Source organism: Mustela nivalis (genome assembly GCF_964662115.1).
Source record: "Mustela nivalis genome assembly, chromosome: 14".
Lineage (NCBI taxonomy): Eukaryota > Metazoa > Chordata > Mammalia > Carnivora > Mustelidae > Mustela > Mustela nivalis.
Genome location: NC_139033.1, coordinates 43,086,109 through 43,113,336, shown reverse-complemented (window position 1 = coordinate 43,113,336; position 27,228 = coordinate 43,086,109). Strand labels below are relative to the sequence as shown.

At 49.7% G+C, this 27,228-nt stretch overlaps 2 protein-coding genes across 56 annotated transcripts; both read right to left on the bottom strand.

Annotated features, from left to right (window-relative positions):
- Positions 1 to 4,686: 4,686 nt before the first annotated feature.
- MBD1 (methyl-CpG binding domain protein 1) lies at positions 4,687 to 18,507 on the bottom strand. Of its 50 annotated transcripts, none has more exons than XM_082699223.1 (17): positions 17,835 to 18,185; positions 16,292 to 16,426; positions 13,785 to 13,899; positions 13,528 to 13,694; positions 13,358 to 13,440; positions 13,154 to 13,194; positions 12,633 to 12,779; positions 12,400 to 12,528; positions 12,148 to 12,222; positions 11,890 to 12,009; positions 11,738 to 11,806; positions 11,004 to 11,171; positions 10,346 to 10,642; positions 10,115 to 10,252; positions 9,638 to 9,772; positions 9,490 to 9,551; positions 4,687 to 4,823 (listed from the first exon to the last, which is right to left on the bottom strand). In XM_082699223.1, the coding sequence occupies exons 2-17, from the start codon at positions 16,399 to 16,401 to the stop codon at positions 4,751 to 4,753; spliced, it is 1,929 nt and encodes a 642-aa protein (XP_082555349.1). In that variant the 5' UTR covers positions 16,402 to 16,426; positions 17,835 to 18,185; the 3' UTR covers positions 4,687 to 4,750. The 50 variants fall into 50 exon arrangements, with proteins under 50 accessions (XP_082555349.1, XP_082555326.1, XP_082555311.1 ...); XM_082699176.1 differs by lacking the exon at positions 4,687 to 4,823 and adding an exon at positions 5,623 to 6,600; XM_082699187.1 differs by lacking the exon at positions 4,687 to 4,823 and adding an exon at positions 5,623 to 6,600 and having other exon boundaries at positions 10,115 to 10,207.
- A 560-nt stretch (positions 18,508 to 19,067) lies between these two features.
- Positions 19,068 to 26,046, bottom strand: LOC309848087 (CXXC-type zinc finger protein 1). Of its 6 annotated transcripts, none has more exons than XM_082699229.1 (15): positions 24,524 to 26,046; positions 23,569 to 23,687; positions 23,368 to 23,468; positions 22,840 to 23,075; positions 22,572 to 22,748; positions 22,136 to 22,162; positions 21,813 to 22,058; positions 21,535 to 21,642; positions 21,176 to 21,360; positions 20,672 to 20,879; positions 20,483 to 20,593; positions 20,305 to 20,354; positions 20,069 to 20,165; positions 19,596 to 19,748; positions 19,068 to 19,512 (listed from the first exon to the last, which is right to left on the bottom strand). In XM_082699229.1, exons 1-15 carry the CDS (start codon positions 24,524 to 24,526, stop codon positions 19,366 to 19,368), a joined length of 1,968 nt encoding a protein of 655 aa, XP_082555355.1. In that variant the 5' UTR covers positions 24,527 to 26,046; the 3' UTR covers positions 19,068 to 19,365. The 6 variants fall into 6 exon arrangements, with proteins under 6 accessions (XP_082555355.1, XP_082555352.1, XP_082555353.1 ...); XM_082699226.1 differs by having other exon boundaries at positions 21,535 to 21,669; positions 24,524 to 25,871; XM_082699227.1 differs by having other exon boundaries at positions 21,535 to 21,660; positions 24,524 to 25,871.
- Positions 26,047 to 27,228: the final 1,182 nt, after the last annotated feature.

The following is a 27,228-nucleotide window of genomic DNA, read 5'->3' as shown; positions in this document are numbered from 1 at the left end:
GTATAGAAAAATTAGAGGTCTTCTAATTCCTGACCTTCATCTTGTCCCCACATTTGCCTCTTAGGGGTAGACAACACAGTTACCATCAAAATACTTTCAACTAGACGAGGCTACTCTCTAAGTATATAGGATATATATAATGAGCTGTGACAATTAAAAAAAAAACCCTATACTGAGAAGGAAGGGAGAGGGTTTGAAAGGGAAAAAAGGAAAAGGAAAAAGGAGAAAAAACTGATAGTAATGTTTTCTTATTTTTCTTGTGCCCAGTTTAATGCAAGGGCAGTACTCCTGACATTTTGGGGTAATGAATTTCTAAATTTTTTTAGACAAACTTCCACTAAAAAGTTAGAAACACACAATTTTGAATACATATTGACACATTTAATAAAATCATGTGAACAGTCTTTCTCATTTCTGTATTCTTAGCATTGAAGAATAATGCCTTACCACTGTTGGTTCTCAGTGTGAAGGAAAGAAAGAAGGGAAGGGGGTAGAGAGGAAAGGGGGGAAGAAGGAAACATTTCTGGGTAGGCTTGACGCAATTTCTACTCCTCCCGGGGCCATCATGAAATCCACGGTCTCGAGCTTTGATTTCAGCCAATTTTATCAAGTCAACCTTAGGTGAATAGGGAGACTCCAGAATGCTGATTTACAAGTAATAAAATTCTTAACTCATATGGCAGAAAGTCAATCTGATAATTTACACTTCTAACATTATACTAACATCACTGTAAGGATTACCAAAATACTAGTGTTAGGATTACCAAAATACTAGTGTTAGGTCTTGGTAAAGTAGTCTTCTAGGGAAAGAAAATCAACATTTTCAGATAACCTGATGAAAAGATTCAAGGTACGCAAAAAGGTACTTTGAATTTTAGTTGAACAAGACAGGGCTGAAGTGGGTTGGAGACAAGATGATGCCGAGGGTTATATGGTAGGTAGATAATCCGTATCATAACCATTTAGAGCCTAGAGCCACTTAATTAACAAACTACTATCTCTAATATGTATGGCATTTTATGAATGAAGACTCAATGATAATGAAGTGGAAAAGGGTCAACACTACACCTTGTTCAGGATACACACAGGAATTCAGGTTCTCAGTAGACTTATGGCTGAGAACCAAACACCAAGGTCATCAAGAATCAACTGTCTTGAGTTGTCAGAGCAGGAACCTGGTTCTGAGATACATTTTGATTGAAAAGGTGAATGAAGGTAAAGGGTAGTGACAAACACCCTGAGCAGTAGCCAGGGGTCAGGAGCCCCTTCAAAGCTTGGGGCATACTGTACATGACTCTGTGGTCAGGAAAGAACAAGGGTCCGGAGGAGTAAAATATGAACTGGAGTTCTCTAATAATAAGGTGATACCAATCCATGCATAGTTTCAGTATTACTCAAAATTCACACTGTTTGACATGAATATAATGTAAAATAGATCCATACTTTAACATTTTCTAGTAGCTGCATTTTAGAAAGTAAAAAGAAACAGGAAGTTAATTTTAATAATATTTTATTTAACCAATATATTCAAAATATTGTCATTTCAGCATGTGACTCTAGGCACATTTCAAGTGCTCAAAAGCCATGTATGGCTAGTGGCTACCATATTGGACACTGCAACTCTAAACCATGCTAAAGGCAGGAAAACATAGGATTTAATTATAACCTTGTGTTTCCAAGGTCATTGAAGGGTCTGTCACTGTAACATGTTAAATTACAGTTTCTAATGATTGAGTTTACAGTTTATATGTCTTAAAGAACATAGGTTTGATTCTGGCTCTACCCATTACAACTATGTGATTTTAAATAAGGTACTTAATCTCTTTGAATCTCAGTTTTCTTACCTGTCAAAATGAGCAAAATAAATGTGCACCTAAAAAACTATTTTAAGAATTAAATAACTGGGTCCCCAAGCAGCACTCACCATGTAACTGTTCCTTTACTTCAGACGTTACATCATTTATTGCTTTCTCCTGGAGAAATGCTTTAGCTTCAAGTCTCATCCCTGGTGGCTTTAATTCTTCCCCCACCACAAGTGTGATCTCTAACATCCATACTTCTTATCACACTCTGATTTCTGAGATATACAACACTGACTTTTCCCTTTTCCTCTTTATTCTTCTATAAGCTCAAAGTATTCAATTGGCCTGCTTCTCTGGTTCGGTGGTATTTTTTTTTTTCATGTTCTTTATTGGTTCCCAACACAAGCAATGGCACAATAGCCCAGTCCCTGAGCTCTGTGTTGGGATACAGAACCCAAAGTAGATCAGTTTCTATCCCTTATGAAACCCTGAACTCTACAGTCTGTAGAGGCCTCCAATCTACTGATTTTCAGACCCAGAACCTACAGTCCTTGGACCCAGAAAAGAGGGAGCTGGTCTGTAAGTGGACTGAGAATTGCTGTGTGTACTGTGGTGCATAATAAAACCGTATCCTTCATTATTGCTGGTATTTCTGCCATAAAATACCATCACAGACAGTATAGCACATGATTATCTACCATGTTAGCCTTTAATGGTTTTACGCATGAACAAACTATTTCTGCAATTAGAGAATAAGCAACAGGAAGGCAGGGATCAGACATTTAATGAAAAATAAACCTCTCAGAGTCAGTTTTTACCCCCATATCTCCCGAAGTGCTGTGGACACAGCAGGGGCTCAAATAATATCTCTATCATTGTCTAATTACACATGAAGGCTTTCTAGCCTATAGAAACTAACTTGTAGGAACAAAGGTATCTAGGTGCATAAACCAAGTGTCTAGGGTTCTGAGCAAGACCCATCACAAATTCTGCAGCACACAGCATTCTCCTGGCCTCCTACCACCACCCCTGCCTTAGAGGCAACCAACCATCCTATTGCCAGGCCTGCAGGGACACTTCTGTTACAGCTGAGTTGACACAGGAAGGGCAGTGTAACTGCTCACAAGCCCTCACAGCCCAATCCTCCTTCCTCATACATTTTCCCTGGAATGCAGGACCAGCCCAAGATCATACAGCTGAATCACCAGCAGCCCAGGCCCGATATCCTGCCCTGCCTGGGCCCAGCACTCTTTTTGTAACAGCCATGCCACATCACAAGGGGACAGACTTCTTGGGAGTCTTGGAGACTGAAAACTCTCAGCATCCCAAGGGGTGATTCTACAGATACAGAATCTAAATATAACTGGTGCGTGGTGGGGGACTGAGGAACAGAGTACAGGAACTAAATGAATGGCCTTCTCACTCCTTCTTTCAAAATTCAAACCACTGCACAAGACACCTACTCCCCTTGAGAGCCACCGCTTGGGCCAGGTTGGGCTCGGCTAGGCCCGGAGTGCTGGGAGATGCAGAAAGCAGTAGGGTCCCGCACACACATCCCGTGCTTACCACAGTCACCACTTTGGGAGTGGGGCCCTTAACCTCCCGCTGTACGATGCCAAATCGCTGGCTGTACATTTTCGAGTCCCTCGGGATGGGGGCGGCGTCCGCCGCGGTATACCAACGGCGAAGACCTGCGGGACCCGCTTCCGCAGTGCAGAAGTCTGGTTGCCATGGTGCGCCCAGCAGGGTGAGGGGCAGGTGGGAGGGGCCGAAGTCGGTCCCGTCACCATGGTGACCATAGACGCCGGTGCTCCCAACTTCCTCCCGGAGCCGAGGCGCTGAGTCTGCGCAGTCCTCACCCCGCCCTTCGCCATGCCTCCAGCGACCTCGCTCCCTTCCTCTAGGGTTCATCAGAATAGCAGAAATAAGCCTCCTTAACTTGAAGTGAAGGCGAAGATCTAATTGCATCCAATTGACTTTGCTATTTATATCCTGTAATCAGCCTAAAAGCATGAGGAAAGTTAGTGGATATTCTGTGGGAAGGTTGCGTTTTGTGGGCATTTCTAGGTAAATATTGATAATATATAATCATCACAGGACAACCACCCTACATTTGTGTAGTTCTTTTAAGGTAATTTGCTAGGTATTTTCACACATAAAGCCTTTGGGCCTCACAACTATCTTAGAGCGTTGATGGACAGCAGGTATTCTCATCTTCCAGCTAAGACAAGGCCTAGAGAGCCTGTCTTGTCAGCCCACCCAAACCAGTAATGATAAATTTGTTAGTAATAAGATCTTCCTATTGCACTGAACAGAAACCAGAGCTGACTCAGAGAACCCCAGGATGGGGGACAAATCAGATGGGCTAAGAGGGCAAGGGCATAACCTGGCTGGGCAAAGTGAAGACCAAGAGTCTGAGGTACCGTTCACAGTAAACCAGGGTCAGGGCATGGATGGGAAGCGCAGGTAATGAGGCCCTAAGAATCCGTATCTGAGGAGGCCAAAGAGGCAACACAGCTCCGGGAACCTAGAAAGAGCCTTAGGCACAGGTGTAGCCAGGGCTGTACTACTGGTCAAGAGCAAGGTGGTAGTAAATAAAAGCCAATTAAGAATGACGCTTTGGTACTCTCCTTCTCAAGTGCAGTGAGCCGCACAGAACACTAGACCACAGAAGAAAATCAGAACCTAGTCAGTCACTGACATCTAACAATAACCAAAGTACAACTGCTGTGTATACCGTCGTAAGGCCGCAATTTACTGTAAATTAGCGTTCCTTAATCATTTGTAATCCACCCACTTCGGATTTTGTATGCGGTACATTTCTAGATTTGGATTCCATTTCCTGAAATGCTGGTTCAGCTTTTCAGCCACAAAATAATGTCTCTTTTTTCTTTTTATAATCTCTTTTAATAATTCTCATTTTGTCTTTTTTTTTTTTTTCCTCTCTCCTATAATGCTTCTTCTTTCAATTGCAGTTCGGTAAAATACTCATTTTCATTTACTGCTAAGAGTTTACGTAGCCTGAAACAAACAAAAAGAAAGAAATTAGAGGTCGTCTCGGTTCCCTGGGCAGAGTCCTGAGGGTCAGTTCCTTGATCTTCATGTCCCACGGGCGAGTGGCCCACCAGTTTGGTCTGGGTGGAACCACACCTCACACCACACCCTTGGGAAAGAAGGGAGGCAATGAAAAGGCCCTCACTCAGGCGCTGGGTTTGGGAAAAGCAGCAGATACAAGAGAGTGCGTCGGACACCCCAGAGGTCGTACAGCCCGTAGGATCCTGTCGAAACGAGTTCTGCGACGGGGAAGCCGACCCCTGGTGACACTGCTGTCCTCAAAGGTCCCAGCGTCGGTGGAGAGCTCGTCCTGCTGCACCCTCCCCTGGGCGCATCCCGTTAACTTAACTCCGGTTGGTTGTTTTTGACCGACCGTTTCTACCACTAGTGAAGAAGCGGCTTTCTTCCCAGCCTGGCCAAGGATTTTTTTTGTCTCGGCCGGGCGGAGGCCACGCCCCCGGGCCGCCCTGGCCAGGGGTGAGGGGCTGCGTCTTCCCAGAGCAGTGGTGGGATGACCGCGGCCCCGGCGCCCCCTGGTGGGGGCCTATTAAGAGGATGGAGGGGCGGGACCGGGACCAGCAGTGAGCCTCCGCCTTCAGCCAAGCCCCAAGGCCTAGAGAAGTGGTTGGCCCAAGGTCCTTCGACAGAACCTGACCTTGATCTTGCCACCCACCATCCCACTTTCTCAGAGTCAACACTGTTACACCATCAAGACACTCCCCAAAGAAACACTAAATATATGAAACAGTAAACGGGACAATAAAAATCATTTTAAAATAATTTTTTAAAATAGAACAGCTCAGAGATAGAAACTATTTATATTATTTCCAATTCCTATTGTGCCCCAAGGTTCACGCAAGGGCTTTCCTCCCGACAGTTTCCTGAATTCTATATTTTCACCATTAAATTCCATGATAAAGTTGGATATCCATTCACCATTTGTAATACATACTTATGTTATTTAATAAAATTGCATGGACTGTATCTTTTTCATTCCTGTATCCCAGTATCAAGTACAGTGCCTACCATGGGCCCGGTTCTCATTACTTGAATGAATGACACAAAAATAGCCGAGACCAGCCAGTTTTTTTTCTGGGTGGGCTTGACAGTATTTCTGTACTTGCTGGGGTCACCATGAAATCCATGGTCTTCAGCTTTGCATTTCCAGCAACGTAGCTTTATCAAGTTATCCTCAGGTGAGCAGTGAGACCCTTGGGAGCTGATTCATGGCAGGGTGGCTTTGTAATGTGTCACCTTGACTAGGCTACGTTTCCCAGAACTCCCTTCCCTGTATGCTTCCGGTTAGGATGGGCCACAAGAGACAGTTTGCATGGTAACTGGAGGACAGAAGTGAAGCAGCAGCATACTGTTTTTACACTCGGAAGGTTGGTGCAGGCGCACCAGGCACTGTTGCAGTTCACACATGTTGTCACTTATCTGCTGGCTCACCTCGTTGGTGTGGGGCAGCAGTCAGGCCTGCAGCCAGGCCTGCAGCTGCTCCACTTTCCCTGGGATCTTCCTTCTGCTTCTCTAATTCCTGGGCCAGAAGAGTATTTAACTCTGTGATGAAGGGCACCAGCTTCTTCTGCAGGACACCCACATTATCGCAGTTGGAGATGGTGAGACACTGACAGGGGTTCTAGGCCATCCTCGCCGGTTCCAGCTCTTGCTCGTGCACGCCAAAGTGTCCTCCGTCTCCCACACTTTACATCCATCTTCCCTTCCCGATTGCCTGCCCTGCAGACTTCAAGCTCCAGCATTAGATGCAAAGACAACAGCCTTAGAGACTGTTTAATCAGCTCCCACTACTGTATAAGCTCAAATCCCTATTAAGTCCCTTAAAATATACATATATATAATATATATATATATACATACACACACATATATATACATATATATATAATATTTACATTAGTGGTACTGCTTTTCTGATTGTATTGTGACTCACACTGTAATCAGACTCTTACAAGTCTGAATGCCAATCAAATTTCATTTTAGACATTACAATACTAGGGTGAGATGCCTGGGTCCTGGGAAGAACAAAACAATACCAGAAAATTAGCCAGTCTTGTTTCTGGCTCAAGAAGGTAAAGCAAACGAAGGGGCAAAGAAGGGTAGCAGAAAGGGTTAAGAGCAGGGAAATGCCTAATCTACATCTGAGTTATCTAAAGCTGCAGGGCTGGGACTAGAATAAGGCAGGGGAGATACAAAGGCTACAGAATTTAAGGAGCCATGCACCCTGTCACAGCCCTATAAAGCTGGCTATGTAATGAAGGACAGGTCTAAACTTTTTGGCACTTTACGAAGAATGGGGAAGTGAGGCAGGTCTGAGTCAAGACTGGCCCTTATGCAGGACTTGAGGCAGGAATTTGGACTCCTCACAGAGAGGGACCAAGGACAAACTAAGCAGAGAAGCCATCAAGGGACAGGGGAGGCAAGCTATAAGCAAAGATGAGCCAGCCTGGCAGCTTTACTTCTGAAGACTGCTTTGGCTGAGCAGAATGAGGGCAACAAGCAAAATGGACAGTGAACCCTGGAGAAGGATGTCCGTTAGTGTTTGAGGAGTATTATGCAACACCCAAGGCCTCAGAAGAACCCAGTCTCTTGAATGCATGGGTGCTGTGACAAGGTGACCAAATCCACGCAGCCTTGGCACTCCCTAAACCACGCTAGAGGCAGCAGTGTAAACAATTTGTTGTGTTTAGGGCAATCCACCTTGTTTTCAAGGTCACTGGAAACTTACTATAATATTATACATTATTGGATATAGGATTACAACTTACAGTTCGGTGGCTTAAAGAACAAGGTTTTTACAACCCGGTTTTTTTTCTCCTAGGCTTACTGATACTAGCTGTCTGTCGGACACTGGACAAGTTATTTTATTTCTTTGAGTCTGTTTTCCCATATGCAAAAATGGGCAAAAATCATTGTTTCCCTAAAAAGATTGGAGGACTAAATAGATCAGTAGGAAGAACTAACCAAATAGTTCCTTTCCTCATTTTTTCACATTACGATTTTCCAATGCTGTTTCTCTGAGGAAATGGAAATGTTCAGAAACACTGCCAGGTCTCATCCAGAAGCCACTGAAAAATTATTCACGAAGATGGCTTGTACAGGCTGTTTTGTGGCGGCTTTTACAGCCTCTCTCCACCCCAGATCTCCCACCACAGCTTATCACAGTCAAGCACCTGGGATTTGCACCAGTGGGAGCAAATGCAAAACTTTCTTTTTCTTCCTTTCCTGCTTACTTCCTCTTTAAGCTCATTGTACTGAATAGGCCTGCTTCTCTGGTTTGGTGGTAGGTTTTTCCAGTTCCTACTGAATCCTACATAAGCCCCTCGGTCTACCGTCCAGCCTCTGAGTAGATCAGTGTTCTCTCATAAAGCCAGTCTGTAAATATCACCTTGAATCCTACAGTCTGCAGAAGCCTCCAGTCTACTGCTTTCTAGCTCCAGGTTTTTTAAGGTCCTTGGACCTAGAGAAGAGGGAGCAGGTCTGTATGTTGAATGAAGTTCGCTCTTTGCAAAATGGAGCATTACAAAACCATTTCCTAGTATTCTGTGCACACCACCCATTTCCCCATAATTATCCCTTCTCTCTCTTCTCGCTTTCAAAATACTCCATTACAAACGAGATAACACATCATTACCTTCTCCATTAACACGTACTGATTTCATACATAGGGAAACTGTTTCCTCACTTAGACGGTAAGTTTCCTGAAGGCAGGAATCCGTGTGTCTCCTGAAGGATAAGCCTTCCAGGGTCATTGTATTCCCCACTGGAGCTCTCACACTGCAGTGCACCCAGCAGGTACTCATCGCCCAAGGCAGATGAAGGAGTTTCTGGCCTGCAGAAACTAGTTGGTGGGAACAAAGGAATCCAGGTGCCTAGGCTAACAGTTTATGTTGCCTTTGTCTGGAGCTGTATGGTACAGCCTGTGAACATCCTGCAGGAGGCAGCATTCCCTTGTCCTCTTCCTGCCAGCCCTGTCCTCAGGGGCAGTCATCCTTCATCCTATTGCCAGGCCTGCAGGGACAGTTCTTTGGAGCAGCTAAAACTGTATTAATAACCTCAACAGGCTCAGGAGAGGCTCAAGAAACACAGCCCGACTCCATCCACAAAGGATGTTCTAGGAGGTGAAAGACAGCCTGAGATTCAGCAGTTGCACGTGGCTATCTCAGGGCCCAGACCTGCCCACCCAGCACTGTCCAGCCCACCTGTCAACTCCAGAGGCCTTCAAAACCCCAAATAAAGATTCTCTGAATAAAAATTTATATATTAAACCTGACCCCTTCTGGATTTCCTAAAGAAGATATGGACCAGGCTTTTATATTTTTCCTTCAAATCTCATTGCAGGGCATTAAGTCCTCAACCTCCCTTGACCCCTGTCCCTCCACACCCCCCTCCCCCTGCCCCGCAACATACACACACCCAAGGAAAACCCTGACCTGAACCTCAGGAGAAATCTCTAACGTCCTACACATAACCCCTCACTGATCATAATCAACAAAGTGATATGAGCCTTTACCTCCCACTGCACCACACCAAATTACTGACTCTACTTTTAAAACTCAGGGCCCACATCTGACCAGCACCAACCCCATACCATCCCTCACTGTGCGGGGCACACCTTGGCAACCAGACCGCTGTGTCCCGGAGGCGGGTTCCACCCAGGCTGAAAATCTCCGTGATCTGGGGAAGAATTAATATCATGGGTCATCATGGCCAATGGGGCTAAAGCAGGGTCAAGGCAGGGTTAAATGTCCCCCAGCACTGACCACGGGTGTGCCAGCCCCTCCTGCCTCCTCCTCTGGGGCCAAGTCGGAGGCGGAGTCTTCCTTGCTCTCTTCCTCCTTGTCCTCCTCAGGGTCCAATGGCTCTTGCTTCACAGGTGGCAGGCCTGCATCTACGGCCTGGGAGAGGTGGGAAATAGGCATCAGTCAGAAGGGCAAGGCTGGCCTAAGGCAAGAGTCTCTTACCAACCAACCTGTCAGTGTGCTGACAAATCTCACTTCCAACACACTTCAGCCCAGAAAACTCATCTCTCAACCTACAAACCTTTCCCCTTCCTCAGAGAATTCCTTTTTTCTGTTAGCTGGACAGCAAAGCAGGCAAAGTTAGTTGCCTGGGGAAGGTGGGGCATTTGTCAGACAGGTAGGGAAACTTTATGGTGAGGCTGCGATCAGCACATCTATTGCTCTGCTCAAAAAAACCACCATCATTCTGCTTACAGACCACCCATCACTGACCCCCACCTTGCTGGGGCAGCCAGACAGCAATACAGGAGAAGTCAGGATGGCTGTGCCCGGTGTCCAGTCTTCCTGGGCATCCACCTTCTCTTGCTTCACCTGGGGTAAGGCCACAACCCAACTCAGGCCTGGGCACTGGGCCTCCTGTGTGAAGGAGGATTGCGGCAGACTTGGTCCCAGCTTCCTGGCACAAGGCTGGATAGGGCTGGGGAGGGCAGGGTAAGATGGGACCCTCACCTGCAACAGGGCTTCTGTGGAAGCTGTAGCAGGGCCAGGCACCTGCACAGGACTGCTTGCACCTTCCCGTAAGAACACAAGGTCAGTGCCAGGTGGGGGTAGCACAAAGCCACTGCCCGTTTCCTGTTTCATTGGAGTTTGGGTACGGCCTGATCTGACTGTGGGTGTGGTCAAGGTCTTCAGTATCTGGCCCAGACGTGGCCGTCGAGTAGAGCCAGGTCTCTTTCGACGAGAGTACGGTGGGGGCGGCCCTGCTCCATCCTCAGATCCTGCCCAGACACTAGGCAGCAGCCGCTTCTGAATAAAGACAAGGTGTTACGGCCATATGGCAGTGACCAACTCCAATATCCACCACCCTGCCCTGATCACTGTGCCTGCTAATCCCAATTAGTTCTAGCACAGAACCTCACAAAGGAGGCCCTCACCATTGAGCCTGCTGGTCTCCTATTAGCAATGCCAGCACCACTCAGATTCTTCATTTGCCCCAAGACAATATTTGGTAATCTTTGGCTGAACCTACTGCCCTGCCCACTCCTCTGAAGATGCACAGCCCATCTGGCCTGTGCCAACCACCTACCAGGCCTTTCCCACTACTCCCAGGCACTGGGGGCCCTGGATCAACTTATCCCACCCACCTGATCCTTCCTGCCCCACCCACCATGGCAAACTGCAGGCACTGGCGCCAACGACACTTCTGGCGCTTCTGATTGCTGCCCCCAAATTTCGGCTTGTCACAGCAGAAGTCGCAACGACCACAGTCCATCCGGCGCAAGCAAGCTGCACAGGCCCCACACTTACGGTTCTGCCGACGGTTCGTGTAAGGCTGCTGGGAGACAGGCAAGAAGAAGATGCTATTACGGGCACTATTCCAATGCTGCTCCTTTACTTGCCTCAGCAGAGGGAACCAGCTGTGCACTGGTCTTGGGTCACACCTCAGCACCTGCTAGTCCAACACCAGGCACTATCACTGCAGTGGACAGTGCCCAATACCATCAGAATTGTGGCTACTCCAACGCCTATCCATCGTGTCATCTGCTAGACCAGTGGCTACCAAGGTCTTCGGCCCCCACCTCAAGCAGAATTTTGCTGAGCCTCCACTGTGACGCTCCACCGCACCTGTTGAATCTGCTCAACCTATGTGAACTCCCTTCACTATGCCGACTTTTCCTCTATCAGCCCCACCAGAGCACCGGTTCACCTGACATTAGCAACTGCTGCTGCCCCTATTGATCCCATGTTGGTCCCTCCCCCATTCTTTGCTCACCCCATACTAGTACCCATTACTGTGTCTTGCTGTTTCCCTATTAGGCCCATTGCAGCAGTTGCTTCTTTGGGCTTAACCAAGTACCCTGGGAGGGTCTAGGTTTGTCCAAGTAGGGTGGAGCCACTCACTAGCTCGTCCTCGTCTACACAGTAATAGATGAATTCGGCAGGTGGCGAGGGGGCCAGGGCTCTGGGTTGCTGCAGAGGCAAATGGGCTGGGGTCAGGGCAAGTGCTGGGTAAGATTAGGGTTGTTCCTTCCCCCGGCCCACCAGGGCCTCACCAGCTCTGGGGACGCTGGAGGCTGTGACGGGGTAACTGGAGGCAGTGGCTGGGTTCGTGGGGGGCGCCGCCGGGCAGCCATCTTGGAGTCACAGCCTCCTCTGCGGCGGCTACGTTTACCCTGGGAGAAAGCCAGAAGAGTAGTTTAGGCTTGATGGCACCAGGCAGATACAGAATCCCAACCCTCATACCCACCCCCAAGAAAAGTGCAGAAAGCATGCATGGGACAGGCAGGCAGAGTGTGGGGTGCAGCACTCACAGCAGGGGGAGCCACAGCTAGGGGAGGGCGTCGTTGACATCGCTGATGGTGGCGACGGAGACGGTGGGCAAGGTGCTGGCAGATAGGGGCAAGTAGGTGGGACCAGGGAGTTGAGCATGGGGCGAGGGAGAAAAGAAGACATGAGGTGGGCAAGACTGGGAGGAAGCAGCAGCAGCAGTAGCAACTTTAACAGCAGATGAGTTCTGCCCCAGCCCTGGCCCCAACAGCGCTGGCCCCTCCAGCCTAACTCACCCGTAAGCAGCGCCGCTGGACACACCTCCATTGGCGCCTGAGACCAGGGCGGGGAGGGCGAAGGCAAACTCGACAACGGCCACAGTCCTCTCGGGTCTGACAGCCCCTGCACACTCCACACCCTCGGCTCTGTTGGGGGGATGGGAGGGAGCACAAGCATGATGCATGTGGCCAGAGCTATGAGAGCCAGGGGCTAGGGTAAGCCTTTGGCCCACCCCACCTGCCCAGCTCACCCTTTCCACAATCCGGAGGCACCGTCTCCGCTCACACTTGCAGAACAGCCCCGAGGCCACATCATGGGGCAACTGCAGAAGGCATGTGGAGCAGGCCCCGCAGTCCTCGGTTACCTGGCAGGCTGCGCACTCCCCGCAGCCCACACGCTGCCAGGAATGGGTGGGGCGAGGTCATAGGCCCAGACAGAGTAGCTCCAGGTGCACTGCCCCTTACGTGTCTATTATTATTAGCTCCCACTGCCACGTCTAGTAGTCTACCACTTGTCTCATCACTGTACCTGACAACTATTGATTAGCGGCCATCAGAGGCTATCCCCAAGGTCTACCAGTGCCCTGTTAACCTCATTGCTGAAACTGCTGATACCCCAACGACCCATTACTGTCTGCTGCTGGTAGCTAGATCCCTACAAAATGACTCTGACACACTGTGAATCCATCACCATTCCTTCAGACCCTCCACAAGCCCCCATCACATCCTGCTCCCACCACACAATTGTGAGGAGGAGGCAGGTCGTGCTTACCTTAAACATCCTTTGCTCCCGGTTGAAAGCAATCCTCTGTGCTGCAGAGGGAAAAGTAGAAGTTAACAAGAGGCATCAGATATGTACCCTCACGCACTGCCGCTCCCCTGACGTCCACCATTCAACCTCCAGCCTGACAGTGCTGTCCTAACCTGACATCAGACCTGCTTCACTTCTGTGTCCCAGGGCCTGGGGGCCACTCACCTCTGCAGTCCTTGCATAATGTCTTGAGCCGCTGTCTTCGGGTACCATCCCCTGAGAAGCTGATTCCACAGTTCTCACAGCACCTGGGATGGGAAACATGGGTGTGGGGCTCTAAGTGCACCCTCAACCGCAACCCTCACCCTCTTGGCTCACTTTAGGTCAACACTCACCCAGGAGCAGGCAGTGAAGCTGGGGCTGTGTCAGCATCAGCCTTGGTCTCATCCCCTGGGGCCTCCTTCCTGACCTCACCCTTCTGGGGTCCAACCTGACGTTTCCGAGTCTTGGCTGGCCGTGAAGGCTTCTTCCGCTTTCTGCTAGGGACAGGTAAGGACTGGGGCTGCAGATGAGAGGAAAAGGAGGAAGAGATCAGTGGGTGGGTGTTAGGTGGCTCAGTCATCCCTGCTGGGTACCCCACACTGTGTAGTACCTTGGGGGCTGGATAACACAGAATGCCTTGTTTGAAGTCGAAGAGGGAGAGGTCACACGCAGGGCCCAGGTATCGAGTCAGCTCAACTTTGCTTCGGATCCTGTCTCCTGTGGGGCTAAGGATGGACCAGGATGGGTTGGTACCTGGGTGAAGTCATGGCCACTCCACCCACACAACCCTCCTACTGGACTGATGAACAGGCCAGTAAGGCTGGCAGGGGATTCAGGAAGTAGCTTGGGATTGGCATGTAAACCCTGACCAGATCGTACCCCAACTAAGCCTGCAGAGCAGAAATATAAAATGTGTACAAATAGCCACACATATGCATATATAAGTAAATAATATAAACGTAGATATGTATGTATTTATGTCACATGTTACTACTTAGTCTATACAGTCAAGAGTACCAATCCCAATCTGTTAAGTAATGTCTAAGTGTGTTAATATTACATACTAAATATTTAAAAAATAAATAAATAAAATAAACACCTGCTTAAAAACATACACACAAATGAACAAGCACATAAATGTATATGCAAATGCATGCATAAACATACAAACGCAACTACATACAAAACAAAGCAGGAATAAGCAATACCGAAAGAGAATACTCCACGGGTCTCCAGCATTTTTGCATGTCTTGCAAGAGAGGCACTGATAGTCCTTTGTTATGAACTATCTCTTCAAGGATGTTTGTACAGCAAACAGCCTTGGAAGATAAGAGATAAGTTCTCCTTCCAGAGCAGAGGAAAGGCATCCTTACTATCCTAACATAAAAGACTAGATTCCTGAAGCTCAAGTAGTTCCTTTCCTACAACCCAATGCATGGGCAGATGCTAGATAGCCATCTTCAGGTCATGATATGGGAACTGGCATTTGGGGAACTGACAGGAAAATAAAGTCATTCTGAATACCGCTATAACTGTGAGTAATAAACTGTCTTTCATCTCTGACCCAGGAGTGTTGTATATCCTACACCAGCATCTACAAAATTGTGACATACTTGTTATCTTGCCCTAATTAGGACAAAACCTCTAGTCTTTTACAGTTCTTGATGACAACACTTAAAAATATAAATTGTGACAGTTTCAGATGCGTTATATGTGGATAAATATACAACTAAGTGTGAATGAACAATTATATTTATGATTTTACTATATTCCTCCAGGAAAACAGCAACTTAGATACCAAAAAAGTTCAGAAAGAGTGAACTTCAGGAAGTTCAGGAAGAGTAAATTCAATAACTGCATCACTAATAGATCCTGAAACACCTTAGATCCTTAAATGCAAATAGCACACAAACATGTATATTCATGTATTAATGGCCAATTATCATTCGTGCTTTGTTGTATAAAGTCACATTAAACACGGAATTAGTGAACATAGAACCTCAGGTCCTAGGGAACCACAGGATAGCTTCCTGCGAGCCTCAGATGATCAATGTGTAACCTCTTTTAATGTATGGCCTTTGAATGATTTAAAGCCAGAAGCTCTGGAGTATTGTTATATAGGTACTTTTACCAAGGCCCTTGTAAAACAAGCCAGCCTTGCCAGTATCGAAAACCTGGTCTTCTACGTGACACACTTCCCATGTAACACTTAACGGCTATTTTAAAAATTCCTCTCTAAACTCTTGATCTGCAGACCTACCTTGTATGCAAATTTAACATTTTTTACAATATGTCACCTTCTGAAACACATAAGCCAGTCAGCACTAAGATAGATTCAACATTTTCCTAAACAGAGGTAACACAACCATCAAGTCCTTGGCGTTCGGCCTCTCCCGATGCCCACTACGCTTTACTTTACTGGTCATATTACGGATCTTTATTTAGACTTAGCCCTTTTCCCACCTTTTCCTTAGGTTCAGCATAACTTTAGCATTTTCCAGAAATTGAAGTTGGACAAATTGGAAATTTTCCTTCTCTTTTTCTAGATGTACCACATTTTTGATTCACTGACATTGCACTCACTCCTAACAGCTCTACAACTCACACCTGAAATTTATTTAATATGTATTTTCTCCTTGCAGCACATCACGTTTTTCTCCTTGTAGCCCATCAGACTTCTTACACTTAGAACACTAGATAGCAACTTCAGCACTATGCTGAGGGCCATTCTAAATACTAAAATCACCAATAAAAAGTACAAAAATGTGAAAAACATGGCACTAAGTAGGCCATGAAAAAGACACATGATTACAGTAAAAGAACTGAAATAAGAAAGTCACATTCAACCTCAGCTGGGAATGCGTGTATCAGGCAACTTAAATTTTTTGCTGTTCTGTGCATGTCTATGAAAGACCATGAAAGTACAAGGAATATCAACTTTAAGAAAACAAATTCTAGCAAGCAAACAAATTAGCAAATATGAAATACACAAGTAATAAGAATGGACTATATATGCATAATTTTAATCCACCCACAAAATTAAACACACCCCCTGATTTCACCCTGCTCAACCAGACTCAGCCTTACCCATGACCCTGTCCACAACCCACCCAGTACCTCTGGTAATAGGTGTCTGAGCGTCCACAGGTGGCACCTGACTTTCGAAAGACCTCACGACGTTTCCAGCCAGGGCCCAAGGCTGGGCACTCCAGCCAGTCCTCAGCCATGGAAGCCACGGGAAGGAGCAGCGGCCTGCAACACGAAGTGTGTAATGACGAAAACTGAGGGACTAGGAGAGGACGTGTTGTACCCTAGTCCCCCAAACTGCTAGTATGCTTGTTCGAGACTTGGTACCTCCCACAGCCAACTGGCCAACACAAGAGAAAATCTTTCCCAACTCATTCTTCCCTGTCCTGAGCCCAGAAACTTGTCATTCCTACCCCTTCGGGACCTGGAAGCCCAATCTTCAACTTAAGGGTCCCAATCTTCAACCCAAAGATCCCCATTCCTTACTCAATGTCCTGATTCCCACTTCCTCCCTTTCCTCAGCCTGAGAACACATCACTTCTCCCCTCTGCCAGCCTAAGAATCTCTTTCCTTCCAGGAGACGCTGTCTTTAACCTACTGGTCTCTATGCCGTCCCTTTGTCACCCTGAAACCTCCGTACACCCCATTCCCCAAATTGAGAGGCCCTATTCCTCCCATCATCAGCCCAAGAGGCCCCCATTCTGCTCATCCTCAGACCAAGGTCCCAGTACTCTATCTACCTCAGTGTTCTGAACTCCCACTCACTTTCATCATTGACCCAGGAGTCCTCAATTTCTCTTTCAGTCTTTTAACCCTCCCACTCCTTCCCTTTCTGATGTCCTCTTATCATGCTACCTCAGTGCTACTGCCTCAGTTTCCTCCGTGTCCTTGCCAGAGAGCCCCCAGCTTCTGCATCTCTTTACCCTGAACAGCCCCTCACTCCTACTCCTCAGCCTGAAAGCCTCCTCCTCCCTTGTTTTCCCTGTCAGTGCTCTGAGACACAAGTCTTCACCAATATCAGTCCCCAACCCTTATTCCTCTCATCTTCAGCTACAAAGTTTCTTCATGCCTTCTCTTCAGTGTCTCTTATTCTCCATTCCCCTCATCACCCTGAGATAGCCTGCTTTCCCCCCTCAACATTCTGAACCCACCCCTCAATCCTCCCCGTTTTAGTCCCAAGATCATGCCATCCCTAACTCAGCATTCGGAACCCCTATTCCTTCTCTTCTCCATAGGAGTCCCCGCCGCTCCTTTTCAGCCTCCCAATGGCTCCATTTCTTCCCGTCATCAACCTGAGACCCCTCTTCATTTCTCCCTCTCAGCGTTCTGAACCCTCATTTCTCTCCTCAACCTGAGAGGCACCAAGGTCTCCCCTCGGGGTTCGGATCCTTCCCCAACCCTCTCCGTCCTCGTCCAGACTCCCAACACGTCCACCTGTCAGCGCTCTGAGCCCCAATACTCCCCGTCTTCAGGCAAAACCTTCCCATTCCTCCCCTTCAGTATTCCGACGCCGCCATTCCTCCCACTCATCGGCCTGAAGGCCCTTCATTCCTCTCCGTCAGGGTTCTGAGCCTCGTTTCTTCCCCATCCTACGCCCGAGCGCTCTCCATTTCCACCCCCACAACTGTCTCACCAGCTCGGCACCAGGCCGGTAGCTTCCGCCGCTCTAGGTCCGCGGACCCATGGCGAGGGTCCCGCCTGTGACTCCCGCCTTGCCCTGCTCTTCTTCCTCCTCCGCAGACGCTTCCTCTGAAGCGGTAGCTGTCGCTGCCGCGGCCGTTCGTTGCTCCCGGAACCGGAAACCCGCTGGCCCCCTCTAGGGCCCCGCCCCCGGCAAGACGCCTGCGCTCTAATGCTCCTCCGGCGTTTGCCCTTAGTAGGGAGGACCCCCCCCCGCGCCTGCGTGCTCGGTCCCACAGCAGCGCGCGCCTCTAGCCCGGAACCTACTGCGCCTGCACCGTGACGTCCAAGTACGGCTCGCACCCCTATCGGAGACTTGCAGCGCCGGAGCCCCTCTCTTCCCCAACCGGCGCTCTCCCCGCTCCGCCCACCTGGCTTGCGCCTGCGCTCTCCCAACCTAAGGGGGCGTGGAGGGTTGGGGTTGGCCCTACGCTGTTCCCCAGGCGGTCTTCACCAGCGGTTACCGGGAGGGAGGGGTGCCCAGGGCTGAGGTTGTGTCGGAGGGGTCCTCTCCCACCTCTCGTCTACGTCGCGCCTGTGCCGTGCGGTTTCCCGAACATCTCCCCCAGGACTATTGCGTCCAGCTCTCTCCGCTCCGCCGAACAGTTGCAGGAGCACGCGGGGACTAGTCCGGCCGCACGCTAACCCCAGTACTTTCCACAGGAACTGGAGAAGGGGGCGGTGCCGCGCTGCAGGTAAATGGAAGGGCCGTGCAACGGAGACCGGCGGGGCCCGTCCTGGAAAGGCTGTGCTGTGGGGGATCAGTAGCCCCGACGACAGGGTGGGACGGGGTTCCCGGACTTCTGTTAACACGCATGTCGCAAAAGAGGGGTTTGAGGGAGAACGAGACCTTGTGTCCATCATCGAATACATTTCTAGTCCGGAGAATGTTAATGCTGACACAGGGGTGGTAAGTCAACCACAATACTGAATTAGTGCCAACTGTATACCCATTGTTTCAAGATGAAATGCTGAGAATGTAGGCCACTGGGCTCTTCTTTGGCAAGGCATATGCCACCGCCCGTGGGGCGGGGGCCTCCTGCAGAACACAGTAGGTGCCAACTGTATACTTAAAGCTGTGTACTGCAACCCCTTCTGAATACAGGTGTGTGCCACAGCTCATCTACCCATGGGGTTTGGGAATGTGGTTGCAGCTGGATAAATGTGAAAACCTTCAGTAGTAATCTTTCTTGATTCTTCAAAATTTTATTAACAAAACCAGGATAGGGGAGCCAAGAGTGAGCAGACTCCACAGTCCCACCCAGGCACAGAGAATGGAGAGACAGAGGGACAGACAAGGACAGGAGAAGATTCTGAGACCCTCTGGTAACGGCAGCTGGGTAGTCAGATGGTGGATGGGCACAGGGAGAAACTCAGGGACCATTTGGAGAAACATATGAATGGCAGAACAGACAAATGGGAGATTCAGGGCAGCTCCTTGGCCTGGAATGCAGGGTGTGAAGACTTCTGGGCCAGTGTGAGGTTCAGCGGTCAGCACTGGAGCGCAGGTCGGTAGTGAGCGGGTCATGTTGGATCGTTTGGTGCAGCATCAGGGCCAATAATCCTGCCCTGTTAGTCATGGCTGTGCGTACATTTCGCTCCTGCTCAAACAGCTCATCCAGCTTGTACCACTGCCAGGGAAGCAGAAAAGAGCCGTGAGAAGGAGCTCTAGAAGCCCCACCTGATCCCAGCCACATTCAGCATCAAAACCTACCACGCGCACACGCTCCAGGTCCACTTCAGCACGCCGCAACTTCTCCCAGCAGTAATGGCGGTTACACTGGCGTTTGGGCAGGCGGCAGAAGTCACCCGTGAGCTCAAAGACATCACGTACAAGAGGGCACCCACATACCTCATCTGCTGGCACCTGCAAGGACAGCAGGGGTCAGGGATGAATGGCGGCGGTGAGGGAGAAAAGAGGACAGGAATGGGGAGTGGTCAGAGAGAGAGAAAGGAAGGAATAGAGAGTTCAGGGAGTAGAAAGGAATGGAAAAGGAGAGGAACCGGAGACAATGAGACAGGAGAAAGGAAAGGAATGAAGAGTGATAAGGCAGGCAAAGCGAGACTTACGGAAGCAGCCACGTAGGGAAAAGGGAAGGCAGGAGGGCAAAAGCAGCAGCAAGGGATGGATGTGGGCAGTGAGGAGGAGGAAAGGACAGAACGGGGGGAGCTGAGGGCAAAACTTACTTTGGGGTCCCGTGAGTGCTCAGGGCACAGCACCTGGAGCCGCTTACAATAGGTCTTGCTCTGAGGATTGTAGACATCACAGAAGAGTCGTGTAGCTCTGGAGGTAGAGACAAGGCAGTGAAGGGAGAGAAGGGGCACCCATCTGTTCTTGTCCACGCCCGTATCCTGCCCCAACATGCCACTTCCAACCCAGCCTTCACCTCCCTGCTCTAAATGCACGGAGAGCCCACACTCACCCCTCAATGCGTGTGGGGTACATGGACCCAAAGGACGTCTGGCTCTCATACTGGAGGGATGAGCACAAATGGAGGGAACTGTGGATGTGCGCTGCATGCCCGCCTGAGACAACCCCCAGACAACACATCTGTCCCCCCGTGGACCCACGGATACTCCCCCTCAGGGTGACACCCTGACCTTGGCATAGCAGCGCTCCATGTGGCGCAAGGCAACACGTGGGTTGATAGGGTGCCCGCAGGACACGCAGAAGATCTGCAGGTCTGTGTCATCACTGTCCCCCTCATTGCTCTGTGTGGAGTAGAAGAAACGATGAGGCCCGGCAGGACCAGGCACGGCGTCCTGTGCCGCTGGGCCTTGCTTGCTCACCTCCTCATCCTCACGGACAGCCTGCTGCTTGGCACGAAGAATGATGGCCTCGAGCTCATGGAATCGGCGTTCCATTTCCTGAAGGCGGGTGCGGGCGCTCTGCTGCTCACGGCGAATACGTTCGAGCAACTTCTTCCCGTGCTCCTCAGCAATACAGGGACTCTGCTGCCACTGCTGGATGCGCTGAGGGAGGATCTCGTAGATGCGGCTGCAGGGAGGCAGTGGGTTAGGTGCAGGCAGGAAAGGTGGCAGACAACAGAAAAAGTGGGGTGATCCACGATTGGCAGAACGGATGGCCGACCAAATGGCAAAAAGGATAACTGAATGAGTGGAAGATATTAATAAGCGGATGAGCACTTGAATGGTACGTGGATGAGGGATGGATAGATGGTGCTTTGTGGACTGACGAGTGGGCAGATGACTGATGGGAAGACATACAGAGAGCTTTGGCCACACCCTATCCCGTATTCCCTGATTCCCTTAAACCTTTCAGGAATGACTCACTTGGCTGCCAGCTTCATGCCACAGTCATCGGAGCAATACTTGGAGCCAGGCTGGGCAGGGCGCACACAGCCGGGTCCCAGGCACTGCGGTAGTGATGCAGGGTCCTTGGCATCGGCACGCTCTGGGTGTTTCCATTTGTCCTTGTGCTTCTGTTTCTGCCGATGCCGCTTGTATCTCTCTTCCTTCTGTGGGACGACGCAGGTTAGGTCAGGTTAGGGCAGACTTAAAGTCAGCCCGAGATCCGTGTCTCCCCGTATCCCACCCCCTTCTGGCTCTTGTCCCATCCAGCTCTTGACCTGTGCCTCTCCCTCCTCTCCCTGCCCGCTGCCTTCCCACAACCATTTCACCCTCTCCATCACCTTCTTCTCGGATTTCTTCTCCCGACGCTTTACATGCTTCACTTTCACTGCCCTCTTCCGCAGCGCAGGGTCCAGGAATGGAGACTCCTCTGTGTCACTCATCCAGGGCTGCAAGTGAGACAGACACTGCCCCACCTGCCGCACTCGTGACTGCCCTGCCACCACTCAGTGCCCCCGTCAGCCTTCCATACTCTGCCTCATCTTCCATCTCTCCTTATCATGGGAACTCAGCTTCTGTAACTTCTACCCTTCCACCGTGGGACGCTCTGGCTGCTCACCAGGCCATGGTCATCAAAGGCCCCCGCACAGAAGTCCTGGTAGAGGTCAGGGTCCAGCGGCAGGTCCTCATCTGAGAGTGGCTCAGGTGTGGCCGTAGCCTCAGGTGGCTCCTTGACTGCTGATGATGCCACTGCCCCCTCGTCCTCACGGATGCGCCCCAGCTTCTGTGATGGCTGTGGCTGCTGCTGGGTGGGCAGTGGCCTTCGAGGCCGCGGCAGGGACTCTGAGGGCGTCACTGGCGAGAGCTGCAGGGCAGAATCTCAGGACTGGCCCTGACCGCCCTGCCCGCATGCCCCGCCCCGCCCTGGGGGGCTGGACTCACCGAGGAAGGGAAGTACTTGTACGATTCCTGTGCCGGCAGGAGGAAGGCCCAGGTCAGCCCCAGGTGGATGGAGGGTGGCCCTGCCCTAACCCCTCCCACAAGAGCCTAGCCCCGCCAACTGGCCCCGCTTTGCCTCCCCAGACAGACCCACTACCCTCACTTCTCAGAACCAGGACATGCTCAGTCCCATCCCACCGGCCCCGACATGCCTGGCCGCCTTGAAACATCTGGCTGTACACTGCCCACCTAGGGTTTGAGGCACCCCTGCTAGCCCCGCACACCTGATCGTGCCCCATTCATTTGGACAGGCTCCTTCCCACCTGTCTGCAGGCAATCAGGCCCCACCTCACCTGGCCCACCCCTCCTGGCCTGAGTGAGCCCTTCCTGGACATACTGACACCCCCACCTGGCCCTGCCCAGCTCTACCCGTGCTCACCCGGGCCCGCAGCTGGCACTGACGCAGCCGGCACTTCTGCCGGATCTTGTTGGGGCCCCCAAACTTCTTCATGTCCCGACAGAAGTCGCAGTGGCCACAGTCCTCAGTGCGCCGGCAGGCCTCGCACTCGCCACACATGCGGGCTGACCGTTTGATCTGCTGCTGCTGCTGGTGATGCTGAGGAGAGGGACCCAGAACAAAACTCAGGAACTCAAGTTGGGCCCGAAATGGGATCCCCTTACCCACCCCAACCATGGCAGCCACTCACCTGGCTGGGTGTGGCCACCAAGGGCTGTGGAGAGGATTTGTGGGGCGAAGCAGAGCCCCGAGCAAGCATCGCCCCAACCCCTGTCCCTGACCCCGCCCGACGCTGCAGGTCTGGATCCGGGGCAGGCCTCTTGCGCCCTCCACCCTCATCCCGGGGCTCACTGCCGTCTCGCTCATTGCTGTCCCGCTCCCGTGACTTCTTGTGCCGATAACGGATTTCCAGCTTGGGGTCTTTCTCTGTGGGGCCAAGGCGGGTGGACACTGAGAAATTTGGATGATCCCAGAACTCCTTCCTCTTTTTTTCTATCCCAGCCACCTTCTCTGTCCCCCTACTCCAGAGCAGAGCGACCCCATCTGGTGGGACCCTGTATTTGGGCTCACAGTGGAGTCTCCACTCCAGCTCACCACAAACCAATAATCACCCACAGACACATACCACCACTTCCCACGACCCACCCTCCCTTCATGGCTTCTCCTCCCTCGAGGCAGATGGATCTGCCTGCCCTGTCCAGGCCACCCACCCCCTCACCTCGGCACTCCCGACAGTACCACTCCCGGATGGCCTTGGCCATCTTCTCAGTGATCCGGATGCAGTCCCCATGGAACCACTCATTGCAGTTGTCACACCCGCTGCAGAGGATGGGGTGAGTGGTGCAGATGTGAGGGGCCGGACCCATCAGCCTCACCCAACCTTGCAAGTGTCTGCCCCGCCCGCCTCTCCCCGGCTCACATCATGAAGCAGTTGATGTCTGGTTTGCGGCAGATGCAGTAGATGGGCGCATTCTCCCCATTCTCCGACTTGCTGTCCTCCCCAGCATCTGGAGGCTCCGGGTCTGAACCATCACCCTCCTGTGGGATTCCCCCCACCATCACGGTTCCTTAGAGAACCCCCATCGTAGTGCCTCATCCCTTATTACAGCTCCACCAGGGCTCACCACAAACCCCAACATTCTGCCAACAGACTTTCCATCAGAGCCCCTCATAAATCTTTCCATCACAAGCCCCCCACCACTCACCCCTGACATCCCAGTACCACACTTACAAATCCCATCACTGTCTCAGAGTTGCCATCACTTCGTCCGCTGACACTCTTATCACTCAATCCACACACTTATAACTTAGTTCACTCGACCGTTCATCTCCTGCTGCTCCCATCGTGACTCCTCACAGGACCCCCTCACTTCTCACAGACACCACAGAGTAGATTCCGGAGACGGAACATGTATTTCCATTACGGTTCCCCGCAGATCCCCCGTTATCAACCCCACAGACAACGCACCCCCATCACCTTTCCCCACCGGTCCTTTGACACTGACTCGTCGCGGCTCACCACATACTAACCAGCACCGCTCATCGCAAACCCCGTATCACTCTGCCCAAACAATTTCCCATTCGGACCCCCGCGGAACTACCGAAAGAGATCGCCACCAAACTTCCATTACGGACCCCCACAATGGCTCATCACAAAACTCCCAGACGGCTCACTCATCAAAAAAAATTCAGAACATCAGACCCCCAACATTCTACCCACAGACCCCTGTTAAGGCTCACCACAGGCCCCCACCATACTGCCCTCAGTCTCCTTATGGTTCACCACAGACCCCCAAGAGTCTGCCCACGGACCACACCACTACCACCACCCCGCTGACCTCTACCGCCGACCCCCTCCCCGGACCCGTACTCACCATCTCTCCGCTCTCGGCGCACCCCTCCGCAATCCCCGCCAGCGACCCGCGAATCCGTACAGACCTCTCGGTGGCGTCCGCGGCCGTTGTAAAGGCGCCCGAAACTACTTCCGCTTTGGTCGCGCCTCCCGGGCACCGTACTCTTATTGCGCAGGCCTAATGCGTCGGCTCCGCAGCATACAAGTAGATCCGCCGTCTAGAGCCTCTACGGTCTCTCAGGCGCCACCATCTTGATTACTGAGACCGTACGGCCGCCAAATCCGTAAGTTTGCAGGAAACATGGCCGCACCTATACGGCTGCTTTCCCGAGGGCACCGCCACCTTGTGAGCTAAGTCCGTACGGTGACCGCTTGTACGGACACAACCTTGCAGGAACTATGGCCGCGCCTGTGCGCAACTTCCACTCAGATGCCGTCATCTTGGAATCTGATTCCGTAAGATGGCCGAGTCCGTACGTTCACAGGCAATACATGGCAGCGTCCTAATCGCGGATTCCAGGATGGCGCCGCCATTTTGGCCATCGATTCCGTACGCCAGCGGTTTGCACTGCGTAGAAGTTCAAAGAAAGAGTGGCTCCTCCCGAAACACTACCTGTATCAAGTTACACTCACTCTTCCATTCAGTCACTTTCCCCTTCCACATGTATTAATTGGGCGCCAGCCGAGTGTGTGTTTTAGCGCTGCGAAGGAAACCTTTCCCCCTGTTATGTCGCCGATGTCACCGTCCACCACTCTTTCCCGCCCTCATTCTTCCTTCCAGTTCCTCAGCCAGCCCTGGCACGGTTCATGGAAACAACCATGGAAGGCTATAAACGGTGGTGAACTGACCGCCTCTGTTGAGAAGTGGCCGAAACAAGGCAGATTTCGAAATCCAAGACAGCTGGCTTCACCAAGTCTTCCTCTGACCTCCGGCCACCGCCAGAATGTGGATTTGCAGGGTTCCTGGTGACGTCCATTTCAGTTCTCTGGTTTCATACATATTCAATTCTCTCCTATAAAGTTAATTGTAACATTTTAAAAATTAGATAATGTACAATAAAAAAAAATTTTTGATCGATCAGAGAGGTAGACGTCCCGTTAGGGTAATGATCTAACTCGGGCAACCACCAAATCAAATGAGAAACTGCGGATCAGTGCCCCCACCAGCCCAAACGCCACCCAAAGCGCGAGTCTTGGTCGTGGTAAATGTCCACATGTCCACATTCAGAATCAGAACGACTTGATTCGGGTTGAGGAGAGAGGCCTGAAGAAAAAGAAACTTTTTCCCCTTTGCTGATAATTCTGGATTTTTTGGCTCCCGACATGATAGCAACTTGTTTGCTACTGATGATTCTCCTGCCAGTGGTTTCGGAAGTCTGGTTTTTGTTTTCGTTTTCTTCACCTTCTCTAAACATTTTTACTTCTGGCCCCTCCACACCATCACAAACAACTGAAGACATAGGAACTGCAACAGGGATTCAATGACCCTCTCTTCCTAAAACCTGTTTTTAATCCACAAAGCGGACCTTCCGGTCCAGACTTGCCTCCTTTCTCTAATTCATGTTGAATTAATCTTAATTTGATTGTAATTTATTTAAATTAGCATAATTTAATTCTTCAAATTTAGTTGTTCATTTCTTGTATTAAGTTAATTTTGGTTAGTATAAATGAATATGTACGTGTTGGTAAGGTACTGATAAATTTACTTTAACATCAATTAATGAATTTCATATTATTCAATTTTAATTTAATTACAATTTGATGTAGGAAAATAAGTTTAAGGGAATATAATTCAAATTTAACTTAAATTTACTCAAATTTAATTTAACGTTACTGACTTGATTTACTAAATTTAATTTGGTTTAAAATAATTTAATATTAAGTCAATTTATTCATTTCAATGTCGTGTATCATTTAATTTCAATTTAATATTGTTTCCTTTGTTATATTACATTTTATTTAATATTATTTCAACTTAATACACTTAAATTTTAATTCAAATTCACCTAATTCATTACCTTTTAAAGATACATAACTAAGTTGAATTAATTAAATGTATATTCAATTACTGTAATTTTAATATATAACTTATTAAATATGATTTATTCAATTGAGAAAAAACAGTGGGAAAACAAATTACTCACCTTTTGAATGCAAAAAGAGCCATCAGTACAGATCTCACAGACATTAAAAAGAGAATTTTTCACACGTTTATACCAGTCTAATGCAATATCTTTGACTACTTAGATAAAATGGACAAATTCGCTGAAAAAGACAACTTCCCAAAACTAACACATGAAGAAATAGAAATTTTGAGTAGCCAAGCAGCTATAAAATTATTTGAATTTCTAATTAAAAACTTCCCCCAAAGAAAACTCCAAGCCCAAATAGCTTCACTAATAAATTCCATCAAATATTTAAGGAGGACAAAAGATCAATCCTACACAAAGTGTTTGAGATAATAGAGGAGGAAAGAACACTTTCCAATTCATTTTCATAATCATTTCCCTGCTACCAAACTAGACAAAGGCATTACAAGAAAAGAAAATGACAACCCACGTGTCTGATCACAGTTTCTATCCCTTCAAGAGAGCATGATACTGTGTGACTTGAAGTTCTCACCCTAAGTCACATTGTTAGACTATCCAGTGACTAAAGACCCCCAGGCAAAGACACTTCAGTCAGGAATGACATTAAAGGGCTTAGAGATAGCTCCCAGAAATCAAG